General features: G+C 40.3%; 1 protein-coding gene across 9 annotated transcripts in view; it reads right to left on the reverse strand.

Moving 5' to 3' along the window:
* Positions 1 to 22,350, reverse strand: part of C8H2orf76 (chromosome 8 C2orf76 homolog) — a 56,375-nt gene that overhangs the window by 32,680 nt on the left and 1,345 nt on the right. Inside the window, exons 1-4 of one of the 9 annotated variants that reach the window (XM_032353861.1) lie at positions 13,233 to 14,082; positions 12,136 to 12,252; positions 11,641 to 11,739; positions 7,857 to 7,932 (exon numbers count right to left, since the gene is read on the reverse strand). The exons of 4 other annotated variants lie outside the window; for them this stretch is intronic. Coding sequence is in view for 1 of the 5 variants with exons in the window: in XM_032353858.1 (XP_032209749.1) it covers positions 7,857 to 7,932; positions 12,136 to 12,252; positions 13,233 to 13,301 (262 nt within the window). In the remaining 4 variants the exon portion in view is untranslated. Of the gene's footprint in view, positions 1 to 7,856; positions 7,933 to 11,640; positions 12,054 to 12,135; positions 12,591 to 13,232; positions 14,118 to 22,350 lie in introns of those variants that run through there. 4 more of the 9 variants (XM_032353858.1, XM_032353862.1, XM_032353860.1 and 1 more) reach the window with 4 other exon arrangements.

The following is a 22,350-nucleotide window of genomic DNA, read 5'->3' on the forward strand; positions in this document are numbered from 1 at the left end:
CCATAATATACAATTACACCAGGAAAAAATACCTGTAATACTACTACACATAAGAAAGGATGTCGAACCTCACTAGTAATCAGAGGAATTCAAGATAATGAGACCTATCACTCACCAAACTAACAAAATAAGAATAAATCTAATAATCCCTAGTGTTAGCAAGGAAGCATATAGAGCAATGAGAATTTAATCAAGGAAAGTGGGCATCCCCAACAGTAATCTTTTGATCCAGTAATTTCAGTCAAAGGCACCCTAAGGAATCTGTGAAATAGGTGCACAAGAAGAACACTGTTTATTAACTGCAAAGACTGGAAACACCTCCATCAACAGAAGAGATAAGGAAATATTTTTATGGCATACAGTGGAAGAATACAAGCAGCAAAAATGAATAGACCTATGCATCAGCATAAATGAATCTCAAAAATATTATGGAAAATGAAAAAAAAGCAAGTTGCAGAAGAGTCAGGGTTACCCCACCACTTATACTAAAGTTCAAAAGCAGCTTCTATGACCTTTAAAAGGAGGTAATTGTTATTCCTGAGGCGAAGGAAGGATTATGCAATTAGAAGCACATGGGACAATTATATTGGTAGAATTTCGTATCTTAAGCAGGATATTAGGTACATGGATAGTGTGTTACTCTTTATGCCTTTTAGGGTGTCTGGACTATTTAATAATATACACAAACATGCCACACCGATTTGGCCTAGAAAGGGTCTCTCTATCATAGAATGCTTAAACAAATATTTTATTAAAGTTGAGAGAATATATAGCTCATTATGTATGAAAAGCAAAGATTCAAGCTGTTTTAATACAAAAATTTATAATTGTAATTTGTATTGTTTATATTTAAATGAATGGTTCTTAATGAACTTAGTTATTTTTCCGTACTCTAAAACAAGGTAAGGGCTCACCTTATAATCTTGCTACGTACTTAATGACCTCAAATTATCAACTGGAATGGATACTTCCAATATTAGTGATGACACTATTTCTTCTTAAATTTGGATTACAATGCTCCCCCAAAATTCTAATCCTAGAATCTATCTAGTAATAGCAGCTCAGCAGACACCTACAGAATTATAATGTAAGATATACTGAAGTATTTGATAAAGCATACTTCTTGAAAAAGGGATACTGCACAGGATTTTTGTGAAAGACATCAGAACAGTGTTACAGGTTTGCTAAAATCATGACCACTTCTTCCTCCTGTCACGGCTCTCACAACAACAAAGAAGTCCTCCAAAGCACACGCACACACATCCAGGCACACCTGTTATGAAGCCCTGTTGCATAGTCCTGGTCCCCAAAGAGTTCAGACATGGCCAGATCTACCTAAAAATCAACTACACCTGTGTGTGGCAACACACAATCGGATCTCACGTAATAGACTTTTAATGAATAGTAGCCGCCTTTAGCAATAGTCAACTTGGGATAAAACAGGTTTGGACATAAGGGCAGCTCACGGAAACAGAAGATCCCAGATTCCCAGGTGCAATAAATAAATCATGTAAATGGTCTAAGGAGTCTGCGCAGACTAGCACATGCATGCCTTATGAAACCTGTATAATTAGAGGTCTGTTCCTTCCACTTAATAAAAAGCTGACCAAATGTCATACTCAAATAGTTGAAATTTTGAATTTGCATTAATCTCTAATTTTGGCCAGCAATGCATTGTCATCTTCATTAGAAATTTGTTATAATTTGTACTCAGTCACTGAAGAATAATAGCTACAGGAGGCAACCATTATCTGATTTGTCTTAAGGACTATAGGAATTACAGCTTGTAGAGGTGCCTGGGTGGCTCAGTTTGTTAAGGGTCTGCTTTTGGCTCAGGTCATGATCCCAGAGTCCTGGAACCCAGCCCTGCATGGAGCGGGGGGTGGCAGCTTCTCTTTCTGGCCCTCTTCCTTTGCCCTTCCTGCCAACCTGTATCCCCCCACTCCCACTCCCGCTCAATCTCTCTTATACTCTTTCTCTCTCAAATAAATAAATAAAAATCTTAAAAAAAAAAAAAGGGAATTACAGATTGTTAGTTCAGAGAGACAGGCATACTGAAGAGAGTTTTGAAAGCTCATATTACAGATTATGAAATGTGGTATTTCCCCAGAGGTTCAACCTACTTAAAAAAAAAAAAAAAAATCTGGTGAAATTTAAAAGGCATCCCACCGAAGCAACAGAGAAGCCAAAACCAATAAAAACTTTGGAATAAATTAATAAAAAAAATTCAAGGACAGACAAGAATTTTAATAAATGAAATGACCATGTTGTTAACTATGAAGGCTCAAAGTTGTAAAGAAATCAACTCTCCCCTACATTCATCTAGAACCTGAATAAAATCTCAGTCAAAATATAAAAGGGTGCCTTGGGAGACCTATCACAAATACTTCTAAAATCTAGCTGGAAGAATAAATTTGTGAGCTTAGTCAGCAAAGTTATTTAAAAAAAAAGGCAGCATCAATTTTTAAAACACATTATTAAGCAATAATCAGACATAAAATAGTATACATGAATAAGCTGGTATGGTTCATATATTCACAAAAGTCAGTAATAAAAATTTTAAAGGACAATTAAGCTGTTGTAATTCAAGCAGTGATAATAAAGCACGAAAAACTGGCAAATCAGTGGAACACAACAGAAAACTCAGAAATAGACTCAAGATTAGAGATCTGAGTATAAAAGTGGTCTTTGACATTAGTGGGAAAAAGACAGTTTATTTAATAAATGGAATTGGGAAAAAATGGTCAGATATTCAGAGAAGAGTAATATTAGGTCCTTACCTCATCCCTTATACAAAAATCAATCAAACATGGCACAAATATTTACATTTAACGTAAAATCACAGAGAGGCACCAGAAAAGGGGGCACATATTTTTATAATCTTAAGGTAAGAAAGGCCTTCCTAAGTGAATAAAAATCAGCAACCATCCAGAAAAAGGCTGAAAGGCATAACAACAGAAATATGTAAGAAAAGACCAATACCTTAGTAGAAACATGAGTAAAGGTAATTGGATATCTTTAGGGGCACTTGGGTGGCTCAGTCAGTATCTGCCTTTGGCCCAGGTCATGATCCCAGGGTCCTGGGATCAAGCCCCATGTCGGGCTCCCTGCTTAGCAGGGAGCCTGCTTCTCCCTCTCCCACTGCCTCTCACTCTGCATATTTGTGTTCTATCTAAATAAATAAATAAAATCTTAAAAAAAAAAAAAAAAGGAGGTCAGCACCCAACTTCAGACTAGAAAATTCTGCTCAATAAATGACTTGGTTTCTTTTCTTTTCTTTTCTTTTTTTCTGTCAGAGAGAGAGAGAGAGAAAGCACAAGCAGGAGGAACAGCAGGCAGAGGGAGAAGCAGGCTCCCTGCTAAGCAAGGAGCCTGATGCAGGACTCGATCCCAGAACCCTGGGATCATGACCTGAGCTGTAAGCAGATGTTTAACGGAGTGAGCCACTCAGGCAGGCATCCCTGACTTGGTTTCTTCATAAATAAATAACACAAGAAATAAAGAAGGAGAAGAAGATTAGAAATTAAAAGAGACTTAAAGAGATCAACCCATGCAACATTTTAGATGGGTTCTGATATGCATAAATGTTTTTATTGTGAGAAATTTTAAATATATAAAAAAAGAATGATGATGATATAAGGAATTAATGTTCTCTTTATTTGATATTATTGTGTTTTTGAGCTCTTATCTTAAGAGTAAGGTAATAAATAGGTGAAACAGTATGAATTATTTACTTTCAAATACCCTGGCAGAAGAAAAAGCAGCATTAGAAAGTAGATTAAAGGAAAGAATGGCAGAACATTGTTAAGTGCTCAAGCTGGATATATATGTGAACTTGCCATGCTATCCTATTTTTTTTTAATATATTTAAAATTTCTCACAATAAAATCATTTTAAGAAAAGTGCACAAAGACATACATTCAAGGAACTTGTTTTTCACTGAAGTGCTTCTAATACTTAACAAAAATTAGAATCTGTCTAGATGCCCATCAACGAAGATCTGCTCAGGTAAACTCTGTCACACAGTTACCATAAGATAAAATCCCTGCAGTCACTAAAGGGAAATACAGATCCACGGACACTACTTTGAAAGACGGCTAAGACACACCAGTGAACGAAAACACAAGCTAGAAAACCACAGGTAGGCAGTATTTCCATAAGCACACAGAGACATCCAGAGCGGCATTTACCAAAATGTTAACAGTGCCTATCTCTGAATGGTAGAAATATAAGAAACTTCTCGGTTTTATGCACTTCTAATATCGCTTGATGTTTTAATAATGATTATGTACTTTTCAGTTAAGCTGTTTCACTGCATATGTGTGCTTCCCTGGTGTGATTTGCATGGACAAAAAGTTGTTTGTTTGTTTTTTTTTAAGATTTATTTATTTATTTGACAGATCACAAGTAGGCAGAGAGGCAGGCAGAGAAAGAGGAGGAAGCAGGCTCCCTGCTGAGCAGAGAGCCCTATATGGGGCTTGATCCCAGTACCCTGGGATCATGACCTGAGCCGAAAGCAGAGGCTTTAACCCACTGAGCCACAGGCACCCCGACAAAAAGTTATTTTTCAAAACTAAGCCATTTCCAGGGCATCTGGGTGGCTCAGCTGGTTAAGCCTCTGCCTTCAGCTCAGGTCATGAACGAAGAGTCCAGGGATCGAGTTCCACACCAGACTCCCTACTCAGTGGGGAGTATGCTTCTCCCTCTGACCCTCCACCCTCTCATGCTTTCTCTCTCTGTCTCTCTTCCTCTCTCAGATAAATAAATAAATAAAATATTTAAATAAAATAAAATAAAATAAAACCAACCCATTTCCTTTTAAGAGGTACCAGGACAAAATTAAACATTACAGAATTTATCAATGCTGTTAAGGATGGAGAGGGTGAGAAATTTGGTGATGCATCTGACATGCAGTTAAGGCATACCAATAAATCTCAAATGCATGCAGCAGTCAGAGGTCCCAGAAGTAGGTCACACACCCAGGACGGGTCTGGTCTTGTCTAAGATGACACTGAAGCCCTCCACTGCCAGCCCCTCCCTCCGCTCTGACGCTCTCTGTCACCACCACCACCCACCTTCCAGCAGCCAAGACAGCGCACAGTCTCCCAACACATACCACATTGTTTCCAAGCCTCGACCATACCCTTCTGCCCCCGGCTTACCCCACACCCCCGCTGTCCCGCGCTCCTTTGCACCACCACACAGGCAGCCTTCAAAACTCAGTCGGGACTTCCTGCTCCAGGACACCCTTGCAGTCAGCTCCTCCTCTGCCCCAGGCTCAGCGACCAGCCCCTCTGGTTGCCCATAGCACCTGGCTGTGCCACAAGAAGACAGCTGTTGAAGGGGTCTGGCCTATCAGCCCCTTAAGAGAAAGAATGCTCTGCGGCTTATTTGGGACACCTAGCAACAGGTATGGCCTGAGGCACACCAGAGCCCTCAGCAATGTCAGCAGAACCGAGTGCAGCTAACAGGCTGGGGAAAACCTGCATCCTTGCCTGCACTGCAGTCACAGTACCTCGGCCTATAAGCTTTTCCACTGCCCATGAGAATACTTGAAATCTTAGCATTCTGAGCCACCCAGGCTTCCTAAGCGTCTGCTTTTGACTCATATCATGATCCCAGAGTCCTGGGGTCAAGTCCCACTTTGGACTCCCTGCTCAGTGGGGAGTCTGCTTCTCCCTCTGCCCCTTCCCCCCCACCCTTCCCCCGGCTTGTGCAGGCAAATGATTTCTCTCACAAAAATAAATCTTTTTATTTATACTTTTAAAAAGATTTTATTTATTTATTTAACAGAGAGACACACACACAGTGAAAGAGAGACAGCACAAGCAGGGGGAGTGGGAGAGGGAGAAGCAGACTCTCTGCTGAGCAGGGAGGCCAATGCAGGGCTCGATCCCAGGACCCTGGGATCATGACCTGAGCTGAAGACAGATGCCCAATGACTGAGCCACGCAGGCGTCCCTACAAAAATAAATCTTTTTTAAAAAGAAAAAAATATTTGAGACTGTAAAGAAAAGGTTTATTGCTTCAGAATATGAAAATTTTGAAAAATCAAAATTAACACTTAATCAAATACCTATACCATATAACATTTCAACGGCAACTCAACTCTATTCATAATTATATGTTAAGCTTAATATACAATATGGGTGTATTTAATATGATGGAGGGTGGGGATTTGAAAAGGAACAGTGTAGACAAGTGAGAGCTGTAAAAAAGAGAGAGAGAGAGGGAGAGAAAGTGACACTGCCTAGGGGTTAGGAAGGTCTCTAAACCTCCCTGCCTAAAAAAAACCTGTTCTGGCTGATACTCACCCAGCTGGTTTGGGATAATGAAGAAGCCACCACATCCAAAACAAACTCAACTCTTGAAAACAAAGAAACACAAAATCTGTGTAGGAAAGCCCTCACAGGGAGCTCCCAGGTCCCTGACAGGTAACCAGTGCTTCATCAGAACCAAGAATGGATGCAGCCCAGCAGCCTCCCCTCCTGAACTAGAACTCCCTGGTCCTTACAGGACAGGTTGGAGGTGGTTTTTTTATGGCCCAGACCCCAGCAGCATGGATGGCTGAGGTGGAAATTCAGCATGGAATGGTCAGGGAAAGCCAAGTCAAGCTGCAGGCCAACTTCCTTAAAGACCCAACTGTGCTCATTCCAAGTTGGCTGCTCTCCTCATTGCAAAATTCTGAGTTGAAGGACTGTCAATCAGGTGGCACAAGTTCCCGAGGTGAAAAAAATCGAGCACAGTATGTAAAGGCTCTGAGCCCACCACGATGACAAGTACAAAACAGGCATACTCACAGAACACTTACTTGAAGACATCAGACTGATCTCCATCAGCCCAAAGAAAATAAATGAAACAACTAACTGCAGCCAATTCTGATTATTCGCAGTAAATAAGATCTATCCAGTGGTCGTGAACACTGAATTAGTGAATAGTGAACCACTGCTCCTGCAGAAATACAGGGTGAGGTTCTCATGAGTCTCTGGTATAACTGGTCACAATATTTTCATCAACTGATCAATGCATAACCTTGTTTTACGTGTGTTTATGTTTGAAGATCCCTTATTTTATATATTATTCATCTCTTATTAACATTCAACTCAACAGCCAACAGCACTATAACTCAGGTCTGGGAAAAAAGTTTTATCTAAGGCGCGTATTTTTCTCCTTCAGGCACATCACAGCCTTCCTGGGCACTTCGTCACTCCAGGTAGGATCCATTTTAGTGAGATTGCCAACAAAAAGCACAAAAATGTGAAAAGCATGGCACTATACAGAGTGTAAACCAGAAACTTGTTTATAGTATGAGAGCTAAGACAAGCAGGTCCCCTGGTTTGACCTCAGCTGGGAATGGTGGGAACTCAAACTTTTCACTGTTCTGCACATTTCAGCCAAAAAAGTACTCTGAGTCTTGCTTTCAGGGCTACAAATAAATTTTAGTAGTAGGTGAATTCACAAAGAATGTGCGAATAAGGAAGACCGACTTTATCAACCGAAAAAAAGGACATGTGCCTTTGAAAGCATTAGAAGAAAGCATGCTCTTGACCTTTTTGTAAGAGAATGGAATCCAAAATGAGTTAAGTATTAGAAGCTGTAAGAGTACGAAAGCACTCAACATTCAAGCAGTTAACATGGAGAATATTCTAGAACCACCAGAAAGAAGAGGGCACTGGGTGACCTTCCTTCCTGCAACACGGAGGTTTCTGAGATAGGACATGAATTTTAACAGACTCCTAGGGTAAATCATTTTGGAAAAAACTAAAAATCTTTGTAAAGTTGTATCTCCTTCCTCAATGTAAATATTATAAAACCAAAATTGCCATATAACAAGTTGGCTTTAGTGTTTGTCTTACCAGTACGGGGCCCCAGCTGGTTCAGTCGGCAGAGCAGGTGACTCTTGATCTCAGGGTTGTAAGTTCCAGCTCCACACTGGGTGTAGAGATTATTTAAAAGTAAAATTAAAAAGTTTGTGTTGCCCACACGAAAAAGGTACAACTTCCAAAGTACTGTTATAACCAAATACAAAGAATATAAATGTAAAAAAAAAAAAAAGAAACAAAAGAAAAGAATATAAATGTATATTGTATATTGTACCAAATGCCTAGTTTTCCTCTAGAGTTAGGAACTAATATTACAGGGCAAAAAGTCCATTTGTCTTCCTTTTGAAACAAATCAATAAAGAGGGTAAGAAATTCAGTTTATTGTTCCTTTACGTGAGGAAACTAAAGTAGTACAGACAATCAGGTATAAAAGTAGAATAAAGAAGGAATTCTACTAAGATGACAGTCACTGAAATGCAAATGATTCCAAAATTGCATCTTACTGATTGTGGAGTAAATAATCATATGTATTGCTAAATATCATCTAAATAGGTCATTTTACCAAAAAAAAGTTAAGACCAGGGAAGGAAAAGATAAAAACCATTATTTTTATTTCTCTTAAAAATACTGAGCACCTGGCATCCTGCTAAGTAGGTCAACGATAAATGTCCTCCTTTTAAAGAGAACTCAACCTTGGCCAATTACTAACTTTACATTTCTATATAACTAAAGTTCTTAAGAATAAATTTATGAAATTCATAAATTAAATCACATCACATTGAAGATTATGACTAAAAGTGAAATGTTAATTTAATCTCCTCTGACCTACCTGAAAAGCATTTTTTATGTTTTTTTAACTCTTAGAGGCAGAACAAAATTTTATTCTAAAAACAGATCTCGGGGGCACCTGGGTGGCTTAGTTTGTTAAGCGTCTGCTTTTGGCTCAGGTCATGATCCCTGTGTCCCAGGATGGAGTCCCACATCAGGCTACCTGCTCAGTGGGGAGTCTGCTCCTCCCTCTGACCCTCCCCCCTCTTGTGCTCTATCTCTCTCTCTCAAATAAATGAAATCTTAAGAAAAAATTAAGTTAAAAAAATAAAAATAGATCTCAGTGACAATGAAATAGTAAAAGCTGGTCATTATAATACAAATGGGGAAAAATGAACAGGAATTTGCTTTAAATTTTTTCAAAAGCATAATTTTTAAAATATGAAATTAAGTATACATTTATAAACTGAGACCATGTGAGGATTAAATAAACATTTGAAATCCCCTTTGCCTTTTTCTAGGTGTTCAGTTGTATAATTCAAATCAAATCACTATTAGAAAATTCAGGGGGTGCCTGGGTGGCTCAGTCAGTTAAGCGTCCACCTTCAGCTCAGGTCGTGATCTCAGGGTCTTGGAATTGAGTCCTGCATCAGGCTCCCTGCTCAGTGGAGAACCTGCTTCTCCCTCTCCCCTCCTATTCTCCCGATTATGCTCTCTCACTCCATCAAGTCAATAAACAATATCTTAAAAAAAGAAAAGGAAAATTCAGTTTACGCATCTTTCATGGACATAAAACTTTTGAGAAAGTCGTTTTCAATCTATTAACTTATGAGTGATTTTAAAGTCTTTAACCTCAACCTTTTCTTAGATAGGTTAAGAAAAACAGTTTTCCACCTTAGATGTTCACATAGCACAATACATACAAAGTAAATATTAGAATATTAGCTAAATCTGACAGCTACCAAATGCTTCTCAGTGTTGTACTTCATTGCATAATGCCATTAGCAGCTGCCCTTTCCTGAGGAAGGGTCATAAACAATTCTAATCAACAAACTGTTGACTGCTGTTCACTCTCAGTATATTACCCCCTGAAAAATCAACAACTATAATTCCACAGATGTGCCTTTGTGACCCTCAAGTTGGGGCAAATACACAAAATCACAATTTGTGTTCTCTGCTCAAGGCAAGGAAGACCCAGAGAACTGACTCATCCTGGACAGTTGAGTTTTCCAAAGGGGTGAGACACTAAACTCTTTGGAATGAATACTTCACATGCTTTCCTTCTTGAACAAGATGTATGGAATATAAATTCTAGTTTTCTTGATTCACAATCATCGGTAAGAATGTTAATCCTTGTGTGCTGAGAGGTGAGTCTTCAGGGATCTCTCACACATCTGCATCTCTTATGAGGAACTGGCTGCTTTGGTTCTGAACTTTCTGTGCACGGGAGTGTGTCTAGCAAACAGCCTAGAAACACAGAGATATCCTCTCCCTCTCCCTCCAGAGGGGAAGGTTGTCCAGTTGTGTCTCCCTCCGGGCTAAGGTTGGGCAGATTTGTTCACAGCACTTTATAAGAGATTAGGACTACCCGAACTCAGGGCTCTCCAGCCTGACTCAAACCCACTGCGTGGACAGCATCCTTCTGAGACCTTCTCACTGTCCCCATGGGATCTGTGAGGCAAGAAGCACAGACAAAAACATGCAAATACTGCTGCTGGCCATGTTGTATAGAGACAATCCTTTGTTTCTGACCCAGAGTGCCTCGTCTTCTGCCGGTGTCTGGCAAACTGTGACGGGCTGACTGTCAGCTTTCAAATAGGGTAAAATCTCAGGTTCTTCACAGTTCTTGGCAGCTGTTGCTGACAAGAATGGATGCTGCCACAGACATAGCTATTTGGACCAGGCAAAAGTCTCGTGGGCTTAGGGGCTGTAAGAAGATCCCCTGAGATCTGGTAGCAAATGCTCTTGTCCAAGTGGTGGGTATGGAGGAGAAAGGGATAATTAACTTCTAGGGGGTGAGCAGCAAAGGGCAGGATTGAAAGGAGCTGTCCAGTGGTGCTTTGGCTAGCAGTCAGTCAGTCACTCCCCCCAGCGATGCTGCGTATCGCCCACCTCTCTGATGAGAGGTGACGTGGCTGTAGCTGTTGAACACCAAAGGAGTCCCCAGAGCCGAAACAAATGAGGTCAGCAATGAGGATCTAGAGAGTGGGTGACTGAAAAGTTCACTAAGTTGAGCCACGAATAGCCACCAGGCCACTTGGAACTAAAAGTGGGCCTTTCTGATTGGCACAGAGCTGCTCTCCTGCTATGTATTTCCATCCCCTCCCCTCGCCCTCTACCGTGACATCTGTTTTAAGGAGGAGGAGGATTATGGGTAGGCTGGGGTCTCCCTGTCCCTAAGAGAGACCAAAGGCCTTATGCACCCAAGAGTGCTGGGGAACTTCCAGGAGGGAAGGGGCTCAAACTTTCATGGTTTTGTGGACACAGGCACCCAGGTACCTGGTCCTGTGCTGGAAGGAAGTACTCAGATTCAGCCCACAGAGTTTGGACAGGATTCATAATGGGAAAGAGACTAACATGACCCAGTGGATCGGGGCCCTTCAGGCCAATTCAAAGTACTGTCATTCTTCCGTATGAATGGTATGTTACATTTGCTTATACTTTCCTATATGCGGTACCTGAGGGGATTCTCCCCAATCGGGAAGAGCTACAGGTAGAGAAATGCCACTGCAACAAGCTCCCCTGCCTCTCCTCCCTGTGATAAACCAAAAACGCACACAGTCCCTCTGCTCAGTGGGCAGAACTCAAGTCCGTTCCCACAGCCCTGGCTAATGTTCCCACAGATGGAGCTTGCGTTTTTACTGACATTTGAGCTGTCACCAAGGGCCTAGTGGTTTGATCTGCCTCTTGTAAAACCATCCACTGGGCTGTGAACTGTGACAACTCTCAGCTGCTGGCTGAACCACCGGGGCAACTCCCCTAGATGCCCACACAAGGGCCTGTTCTCTGATGACCAGCCACTGCTGGAGCCTACACCGCCCAGACCTACCACGGATGCCGTCTTGGTCTGTCCTCAGGCATGGGCACAACAAGAAGAACTCTACGTCCAAGGCAGGGCCTCCGCCAGACTTGGGACTCCTGCCAGAAGCTGAAGCGTTGGTCCCACAGTGAGGGAGGCCACACGGCACACACCGCTGCCCTGACCCACTCCCAGCAGATGTACAACATTCAACCTCTGACTTCCTCTCGGGATGCCACTCTCCCAATGGCAGTTTTTCCCAGGTTTGGGTGTTAATATTCCAAATCACCTGACTCCAGTCATGCCACTGTGACCCTTGAAATGAGTCCGCGCCATGTGTTTGGTATTCCACCCTATTTGCAGGCTGACCATGGTTCAACATTTATCACCAATGCCAAGGAACAATGGGCTAAAAGTCAAGGTAGTCCATAGACTTTCCCCTCCTCCACCATCCACAGCCATCTGGCATCATGAGACAGTGAAAATACCTCCCAAAAAACAACTCTAAAAGATTTCTCCATCTACCTGCACAACCCCCAGGAGCACATATGGTGGCACGGCGGTCTGCTCCGAACGTGGCTGCCCCCAGAAAAGGACCTTCCTCTCGCAGCCATTTCCCAGTAATGACCTGAACAAACAGGACTGGGCAGGGGAGAGTGGTTTATACAGACCAATGTGAAATCCTGGGATTCCACCCTGGCCATTACTTATAATGCTTCTCTCTTTCCTCTACAGAAGCCCCCCACCAGCCGAATTGCTACACCCTCCATGTGACAAGGAGCCAAAAGGGGCTTGGGGGATTTGAGTTCTGGATTCTCTTGCTGAACGGACCAGGTCCTAGATTGCAACCATAATTATCATGCAAACACACTGCAGGCCAAAGTGGGGGACATAACAGGTCTCTGTGAGTTTTACAAAAATTCACTTCAGCAGGGGGTAGAGCCCAGCTGGCTCAGTTGGTGGAGTGTGCAACTCTTGATCCTGGGGTCATAAGTTTGAGCCCCATGTTGGTGGTGGGGGCTTAAAATCTTAAAAAAAAAAAAAAATCCCTTCAAGGAATAGGAGTTGATCAGAAAAAAGGTAAAGTTATAGCACTAGAATGAGAAACACAGTTTTTTGTCTGGGTGGAGGGAGGGAAACAAACTTAATATCTAGGACATGTCCATAGAGAACAAAGTCTACCACAGGAGATGTGGGGGGGGGGGGTCGCTCATTAGAGGTCTCCTATCTTAAAAACTACCTGCCCCTGCTGAAGTCCTCATGAAGCAAAACACCCTGCTGAATTTCCCCCCCAACGATTCTAAGCACCTCCAATTTATTGATACCTGAATCCCCCAACTCCTGAAAGATGGCTGTGACCACAATAAGATCACTGTTACTAGAACAGTCTATCAAAAACATATCCCAGCCTCTATGGCTCCCACGCAAAACACCTGCCCACATTTCCAGGTGTCTTCTTCACCACTGCACCTCCCCAACTTCCCATAGCTACCCCAAAGGACAAACATCTCTCAGCTAGTGGCACAGACAAGGCAGACTGGACTGACTGCCCTTAGGCAGTCCCTCCAAAAATAAGTTCCAAATGCAATGATGTGTATTCAAGTGAAAACTATCATGCCTACCAGATGGCCGAAGATTATACTGGAAGTCTTGACGCCTTGTGCCCTGTGAGCCACGTGGGTCCCAGTCATAAACTGTAAAGCAATTTCTTTCCAAGGACACCATGTGCACCCGTGGGCCTGTGATTTTTTTGTGGAAGTCAGTATTAACTTTCCTCTTCCCTAAAACACTGTTATTTGCATCTTAGACCTGCAGGTATTTTTAAAAACACCGTGAGCAAGCTCTGGGTAACAAACAAGCAGGCCAATAGTGGCAATCACTCCAAAACTAATCTCAATTACTTGGGGGGGCGGCCCTCCAGGCTCATTATGTCAACTGTACCCTATGGGTAGTTTTCCCTATAATGAGTCTCCAATTAGAAAAGGTGGTATGAAATCTGTTCCCAGTTTCAGCTATAGTGATTGGTACCCCTACCTTGCCACGAAGGGCATTCAAGTTAGGACCTGGCCAGGCTTGTTATGTGGGACAGAATCTTCCAAGACTACAGACCTATATGCCTTATGAATACGGGTATAAACATCCTTAAAATATTAGCAAACAGAATTCAGCAATACATACAAAGAATTATATGTCATGACCAACTGGGGTTTCTTCCAAGGAAGCAAAGCTAGTTCAATATTTGAAAAGTAATCAGTGTAATCTGCCACAATAAAAAGCTAAAGAAGAAAAATCACATAATCACTGATATCAATGCATAATCAATGCAAAAAACAAACAAACAAAAAAAGCATATGACAAATGTCTACACCCAGTCATGATACAAACTCTCAGAAAAATAGGAATAGAGGGAGACTATCTCAAATTTATAAAGCATATCTATAAAAAATCCACAGCTAACATTATATTTAATGGTGAAAGACTAAATGCCTTCTCCTTAAGATGAGGAACAAGGCAAGGATATCTACCTAATCACTTTTTTTTTTCTCTCATCACTCTTATTCTGCACAATCCTGGAAGTTCTAGCCAGTGCAGTAAGACCAAAAAAAAAGAAATAAAAGACACATATATTGGAAATAAAACTGTATGTGTTTGCAGATGACATGATTATCTATAGAGAAAATCCAAAGGAATGTACAAGAAAAAAAATTTTTAGAATAGGTGAGCTCAGGAAAGTCACAGATGCAAGATAAACATATAAAAACCAAGTGTATTTCTATATATTAGCAATGAACACATGAACACAATTAAAAATACTATACCATCTGCAATCACTCAAAAACAAATTAGCATAAATCTAACAAAATATGTACAGGACTTATATGCTAAAAAGTACAAACTACTGATCAAATACATTAAAGAAGATCAAAATAAAAGCTAAAACATATGGAGTTCATATATCAGAAGACCCAAGAGTAAATATATCCATTCTCCCCACACTGATATACAAATTTAATCGAATTCCTATCAAAATCATAGGTTTTTTTGTAGACATAGACATTATTGCAAAATTTATATGGAGGGGCGCCTGGGTGGCTCAGTGGGTTAAAGCCTCTGCCTTCAGCTCAGGTCATGATCCCAGGGTTCTGGGATCGAGCCCCGCATCGGGCTCTCTGCTCAGCGGGGAGCCTGCTTCCTCCTCTCTCTCTCTGCCTGCCTCTCTGCCTATTTGTGATTTCTGTCTGTCAAGTAAATGAATAAAATCTTTAAAAAAAAAAAAAAAGCTTACAAAATTTATATGGAAAAATAAAGGAACTAGAATAGCTAGCACAATTTTGAAAAAGAGGAATAAAGTTGGAGGAATCTGTTTATCCAATTTTAAGATCTAATACATAGCTCTACTAATCAACTCTGTGGTACTAATGGAGGAATAGATGCATTTATCACTAGAACACAGAGAAAACCCAGTAAAAGACCCCATAAATATGCCCAACAGATTACTGATAAATGTGAAAAGCAGTTCAATAGAGGAAAAGATTATCTTTCCAACATGGTGCTGAAGCAATTAGCAGGAGGAAAAAAAAAGAAAAGAACCTCAGGTGGGTGAGGGGGATAAGTTAAGGGGTGCATTTGCTGTGATGAGCACTAGGTGTTGTATGTAAGTGATCAATCACTAAATTCTACATCTGAAACTAGTATCACACTGTATATTAGCTGGAATTTAAATAAAAACTTGAAAAAAAAGAACCTCAACCCAAATCTTAAACACTATATATAAAATTTATGTTTTTAGTATTATTTGCATTTATGAAATATAAAACTATAAAACTTTAAAAAATAGAAAATTTAAAAAATGGAAAATCTTCAGGATATAGAATTAGGTAAGGAGTTATTAGATGCCAGAAGTCCAATCCATAAAAGGAAAAATGGGTAAGGTGGGTTTCAGTCAAAATAAAAAAACTTATGCTCTATGAAAGACTCTGGAAAAGGATGAAAAGATAAGCTAAAAACAGTGAGAAAATATTTGCCAACCACATATCCAACAAAGGACTAGTACCCAGAATACATGAAGAACTCTCAAAACTCAACACTGAAAAAACACAATTAAAACATATACAAAGAGGGGCGCCTGGGTGGCTCAGTCACTGGGGATCTGCCTTCAGCTCAGGTCATGATCCCAGGGACTTGGGATACAGCCCCGCATCGGGCTCCCGGCTTAGTGGGTAGCCTGGTCTCCCTCTACCACTCCCCCTGCTTGCGTTCCCTCTCTTGCTGTGTCTAAATCTTAATAAATAAAAATAAAACATGTACAAAGACACAAAGAGACATTTCACAGAAGAGATACACAGATGGCAAATATGCACATGAAAATATGTTCAACACGATTAGCCATTAGGAAATGAAAGTTAAAATCACAATGAGATACTGTTACAAATCTATCAAAATACCTAAAATAAAAAAGAGTGTTAGCACCAAAGGCTGGCAAGGATGTGGGAAAACTGAATCTCTCATTTGTTGCTAGTAAGGATGTAAAATGATGCAGCCACAATGGCAGCTTCTTACAAAACCAAACATGAAGTGGCAATATGGCCCAGAATTGCACTCCTGGACATTTATCTCAGAAAAATGAAAATATTTTCACACAAAAATTTGTACATAAGTGACTAGTGGCAGCTTTACTGGTAATGACCAAAAATGGAAACAATACAGATGCCTTTCAGCAGATGATTGTTAAACTAGTTCATCCATATAATAGAATATTACTTAGCAATAAAAAGGAACAAACTTATAGAATGCCCTCAAATGTAAGCACTATCAGGTTAAAACAAACATATCTCAAACATGAACATCAGAGTAACATCAAACCAAAAACCTACAACACATACACACAAAAAAATAAAGAGAAAGGAAACCAAATTTAACACTAAAGGAAACCATCACACCGCAAGGGAAGAGCTCAAGAGAAAAAGAAAGGCACAGAGAAGAACGTCAAAAATAACCAAAAAAACAACAAAAATAGCAATTAGTACATAGGTATCAATAATTACTTTAAATGTAAATGGATTAAATGCACCAATCAAGACAGGGTGACTGGGTTAAAAAAAAAAAAAAAAAAAAACAACTGGACCTATCTATATGTGACCTACAAGAAACTCACTTTGGTTCTAAAGACACACAGAATGAAAGTGAAAAAATAGAAAAAGCTATTCCACGCACATGGAAATGAAAAGAAAGCTGGAGTAACAATATATGTATCAGACAAAAGAACTTAACACAAAGACTGTAACAAAAGACAAAGAGGAATATTACATAATGATGAAAGGGTCAATCCAACAGGAGGATATAACATTCATAAGTATTTATGCACCCAACATAGGAGTCCCTAAACATATAAAGCAAATATTAACAGACATAAAGGGAAAAATTTACAATAATATCATAACAGTAGGAGACTTTAATATCCCACTTACACTAATGAATATATCATCTAGAGAGAAAAATTAGTAAGGAAACACTGGCCTTAAACAACACATTAGGCCAGATGGACTAAATAGATATATATAGAACATTTTCATCCAAATGCAAAATATACATTCTCCTCAAGTGTATATGAAACATTCTCTAGGGCAGATCACATGTTGGCCCAAAAAACAAGTCTCCAAAATTCAAGACTAAAATCATATCAAGAATTTTTTCTGACCACAACAGTATGAAACTAGAAATCAATCACAAGAAGAAAACTGGGAAAAAACACAAACACACACAGACTAAATAACTAATGGGTCAAACAAAGAAATCAAAAGGAAATCAGAAAATATCTGAAACACATGAAAATGGAAACACAACCTTCCAAAATCTATGGGAGGCAGCAAAGAAGTTCTAAAAGGGAATTTCACAGCAATACAGGCCTATCTCCAGAAACCAGAAAAATCACAAATGAATGGTCTAACTTTAAACCTAAAGGAACTAGATAGAAAAAGAACAAACAAAGCCCAAATTTAGTAGAACCTAATAAAGACCAGAGCAAAAATAATTAGCAATAAGAAAACAAAAGATCAACAATACTAAAAGCTGGCTATTTGAAAAAATAAAATCAAACTTTTAGCTAGACTAACTCTTCAAAAACTCAACAAAACAAAAACAGAGAGGATCCAAATAAATTCAGAAATGAAAGAAGACTTAAAATTGACACCACTGAAATACAAAGGATCAAAGAGAATACTTTGAACAAACTGGAAAACCTAGAAGAAATGGATAAATTCCTAGAAACACACAACCTTCCAAGACTGAATCATGAAGAAATAGAAAATGAACAGACAGGGGCGCCTGGGTGACTCAGTGGGTTAAGCCTCTGCCTTCAGCTCAGGTCATAATTTCAGGGTCCTGGAATCGAGTCCCACATCAGGCTCTCTGCTCAGCGGGGAGCCTGCTTCCCCTCTCTCTCTGCCTGCCTCTCTATCTACTTGTGATCTCTCTTTCTCTGTCAAATAAATATATAAAAATCTTTTTAAAAAATGTGAATAGGGCGCCTGGATGGCTCAGTGGGTTAAGCCGCTGCCTTCGGCTCGGGTCATGATCTCGGGGTCCTGGGATCGAGTCCCGCATCGGGCTCTCTGCTCAGCGGGGAGCCTGCTTCCTCCTCCCTCTCTCTCTCTGCCTGCCTCACCATCTACTTGTGATTTCTGTCAAATAAATAAATAAAATCTTAAAAAAAAATGTGAATAGACTGATTACAAGTAATGAAATTAAACCGTAATTTTAAAACTCCCAAAAAACAAATGTCCAGGGACAGATGGCTTCAGAGATGAATTCTACCAAACATTTAAAGAGTTAGTACCCATCCTTCTCAAATTATCCTAAAAAAACTGAAAGGACAGAATACTTCCAAAATCATTTTACAAAGTCAGCACCACCCTGATACTAAAACCAGACAGATACCACCAAAAAAGAAAATTACAAGCCAATATTCCTGATGAACACACATGCAAAAATCCCAAACAAAATATTAACAAACCCAATTCAACAATACATTAAAAGACCAGACGCCACAATCAAGTGGGATTTATTCCAGGCATCCAACTATAGTTTAATATCCACAAATCAATGTGATAAACCAAATTAACAAACTGAAGGATAAAAATAATGATCATCTTGATAGATGCTGAAAAAGCATTTAACAAAATTCAACATGTTTAAAACAAAAACTCTCAATGAAGAGAGCAGACAGTAAAGACCATATACGACAAACCCATTGCTAACATCATATTCAATAATGAAAAGCCTTCCCCCATTAAACAATTTATCACAATACTACATCTACAATAATCAAAGTGATGATGCTTGTAGACATTATCATATGAATATTTTTAATGAAAACTACTATAAAAACAAGCACTTACTTGATTTTTTCCCCCCAACTGCTTGGACATTATAATGGCCAAATTTATTTAACCAGTAATAAAGTTGCAAAAGCTTTTTTTTTAATACTTTTTAAAATACTATCCTTTTTTTAAAGATTTTGTTTATTTATTTGAGAGAGAAAGTGAGAGAAAGCATGAAAAGGGAGAAGGTTACAGGGATAAGCAGACTCCCCACGGAGCTGGAAGCCCAACGTGGGACTCAATCCCAGGACTCTGGGTTAACGACCTGATCCAAAAGCAGTCATTTAACCAACTGAGCCACCCAGGCACCTGCAAAAGCTTTAACCTTTTAAAATCACACAGATTTCCTTAGCATAGGATAATATAAGGGATTCTTGATGATGAAAAGTTTCTTTATCTTAAATATTTCAATGTTAATATACTGATTATGGTACGTATTATAGTTTTGCAAGATGTTACCACTGGGAAAAATGTGAAAAGGGTATAAGAGATCTATGTATTCTTAAAAACTTCATGTGAACTTACAATTGCCTCAAAATAAAAATTAGGGTGCTGGGTTGTTTTGTTTTGTTCTTGTTGTTGTCATTTTTTAGTGCATCATGTCAAAAATAAAGTTTTTTAAATGGCATTGTCAGGGCGCCTGGGTGGCTCAGTCATTAAGCAGCTGCCTTCGGCTCGGCTCACCTAACAACCTAGTTTCAAAGCATTTTACCAAGGGTCTGTCATGTGCAACCAGAAGCCAGGGAAACAGGCAAAATGAAAACAGATTTAGAAGGGTTTATACTTCTAATGAGGTTGAGTAAGAACTAGAGTAACTGACTGTAGTTATCAAGATATCTTCCTAAGGTGCTTCCTTATTCCTGTCCATAATTGTATTTCCAAACGGGATACAGGAGTCGTCTCAGCAGTGTTTATCTTTACTTATGTTTAAGTAAGTCTTCAGGAAGTCTTCTTTCAGGGTGCCTGGGTGGCCCAGTGGGTTAAGCATCTGCTCTCGGCTCAGATCATGATCTCAGGGTCCTGGGATGAACCCCACATTGGGCTCCTTGCTCAGAGGAGTGTCTGCTTCCCCCTCTCCCTCTCCCTGCTTCTCCCCATGGTTGTGCTGTCAAATACATAAAATCTTTTTAAAAAGAGGCCTTCTCACCTTCCAGCATAGGACACTTCCCCCAAGAGTCCCTGCTCCCCTGCTCCCAAGCCCTGGTCTCTAAGTCTCACCTCAGCCCAAACCACAACCCCGCCATGTCAGCCATGTCAGCCATGTCAGCCGGATAGAAACAGTACTTGGGAAAGGAGCGAATCATACACACATAGATCACACATACACACACACTTCTCTCACACCCAGCTTGCTACAATTCCTCTGAATCTAAACACCCAAAAGAACAAGAGAATGGCAGATGGAAGGGGCTGGTTAAGAGTCACAGCTGCCAGGGGCGCCTGGTTGGTTTAGTGGGTTAAAGTCTCCACCTTCATGGGCGCCTGGGTGGCTCAGTGGGTTGGGCCGCTGCCTTCGGCTCAGGTCATGATCTCAGGGTCCTGGGATCGAGTCCCGCATCGGGCTCTCTGCTCAGCAGGGAGCCTGCTTCCTCCTCTCTCTCTCTCTCTGCCTGCCTCTCTGCCTACTTGTGATCTCTCTCTGTCAAATAAATAAATAAAATCTTTAAAAAAAAAAAAAAAGTCTCCACCTTCAGCTTCGGTCATGATCTCAGAGTCCTGATATCAAACCCTGCATCTGCATCCAGCTCTCTGCTCAACAGGAAGCCTGCTCCCTCCTCTTTCTCTGCCTGCCTCTCTGCCTACTTGTAATCTCTGTCAAATAAATAAACAAAATCTTTAAAAAAAAAAAAAAAAAAGAGAGTTGCAGCTGCCAGAAAAGGAATTATACCATCAGAAAAGTTAAAGAGACAGAGGAATCGAAAAGAATGGGGTGGGGGGGCCATGCTGCATTCTTATCCCTACTCAGCTCTTAACTCCCTCCACCTTCACAAAACGCCCCCAATTCTGCTCACCTCCTATCCCAGAAGCATTTCCCAAGTGCTTCCTTCCCTTTAAACACACTAATACCCTCCCACCTTCAACTGAGCCATGCCTCAGGAATCACATTTCAAGAAGTGAAAATAAATACCAAAGGGATAGAATTCAGCATTTGTGAGTACTCTAGCCCTTGCCTTCTAGGAAAGCTTTACTGTAACTGTAGTACATTTTTTTAATGATTAGGCTTTTAGAAATTAGAGGTTTAGTTCATACCAAGAAACCCAATATTAAAAAACTACTATTCACACCCACTAAGTAAGAACAGCTTTCACCTGTTAATATATGCTGCCCATCTGGCTTTACACTGAGACCCAGCAAGTGTAGCCTAGGAGTAGTCGAAATTGGCACCCCAAGGATGTGAGGGCAGGTTACAGCAATGACAAGAGCCTTTCTACTAAAGGGGAGAGCCAAGTAGGTGCATTAGGTGGCTTATCAGGTTCCCCATCTTCCCTAAATAATTGTGTTCTGTTCCCAGCTAGGAGTGATACAAAGAGATTACATGGTCCTTGCATCAGAATTCATCTACTTTACCACAGTCTATAGTTGCACATTCAGTTCCATAAACTTAAGTTTCCAAGGTCATGGCTAAGAAGAATAACATTTCATAGAGAGCCAAGGACTCCGTTCATCACCTGCCATCTGCTCAGTGCCTAAGAAGTTCCTGGCACTTGGGAGATAGAAGCGCAGACCAATACAAGATGATCCCTATTTTCCCTGGCTTATGTAGGGGAGAAAAATCAGACAGAAGAATAAATAAAAATGATTGTAAGTAAAATTATTATGAAGTGTGCTAGTTTTTAGCAAGGATATAAATATAGCTGAGGGGCATCTAGGTGACTCAGTGGGTTAAAGCCTCTGCCTTCCGCTTGGGTCATTATCTCATGGTCCTGGGATCAAGCCTGCATTGGGCTCTCTGCTCAGCAGGGAACCTGCTTCCTCCTCTCTCTCTCTGCCTGCCTCTCTGCCTACTTGTGATCTCTGTCTATCAAATAAAGAAATAAAATCATTTTTTAAAAAAGCTGAAAAAGAGCTGCATTTTCTGGGGATATGAAGAGCAATTACCTTTCCAATGCTATCGAAATACAGAATTAAAAATTCATACAACTTATTGACCCCCAAATATTCTCTAAAATTTACTATAAAAAATTAAATCTCAGATGCTGGCTTGTTATCTCTTTATTTTAAAAGCTAAGTGCCAATTGCCTAGGAAACAGTAAATGGAGGCCTTAAGGCAGCATTTTCTTAAGTGGAAATCACAAAAAATGGGTCCCTGAGGAATAAGGAAAGAAAGCAGGACACAGGCTGAAGAGCACGTCTTCAGTTA

Source organism: Mustela erminea, chromosome 8, assembly GCF_009829155.1.
Source record: "Mustela erminea isolate mMusErm1 chromosome 8, mMusErm1.Pri, whole genome shotgun sequence".
NCBI classification, from domain to species: Eukaryota; Metazoa; Chordata; class Mammalia; order Carnivora; family Mustelidae; genus Mustela; species Mustela erminea.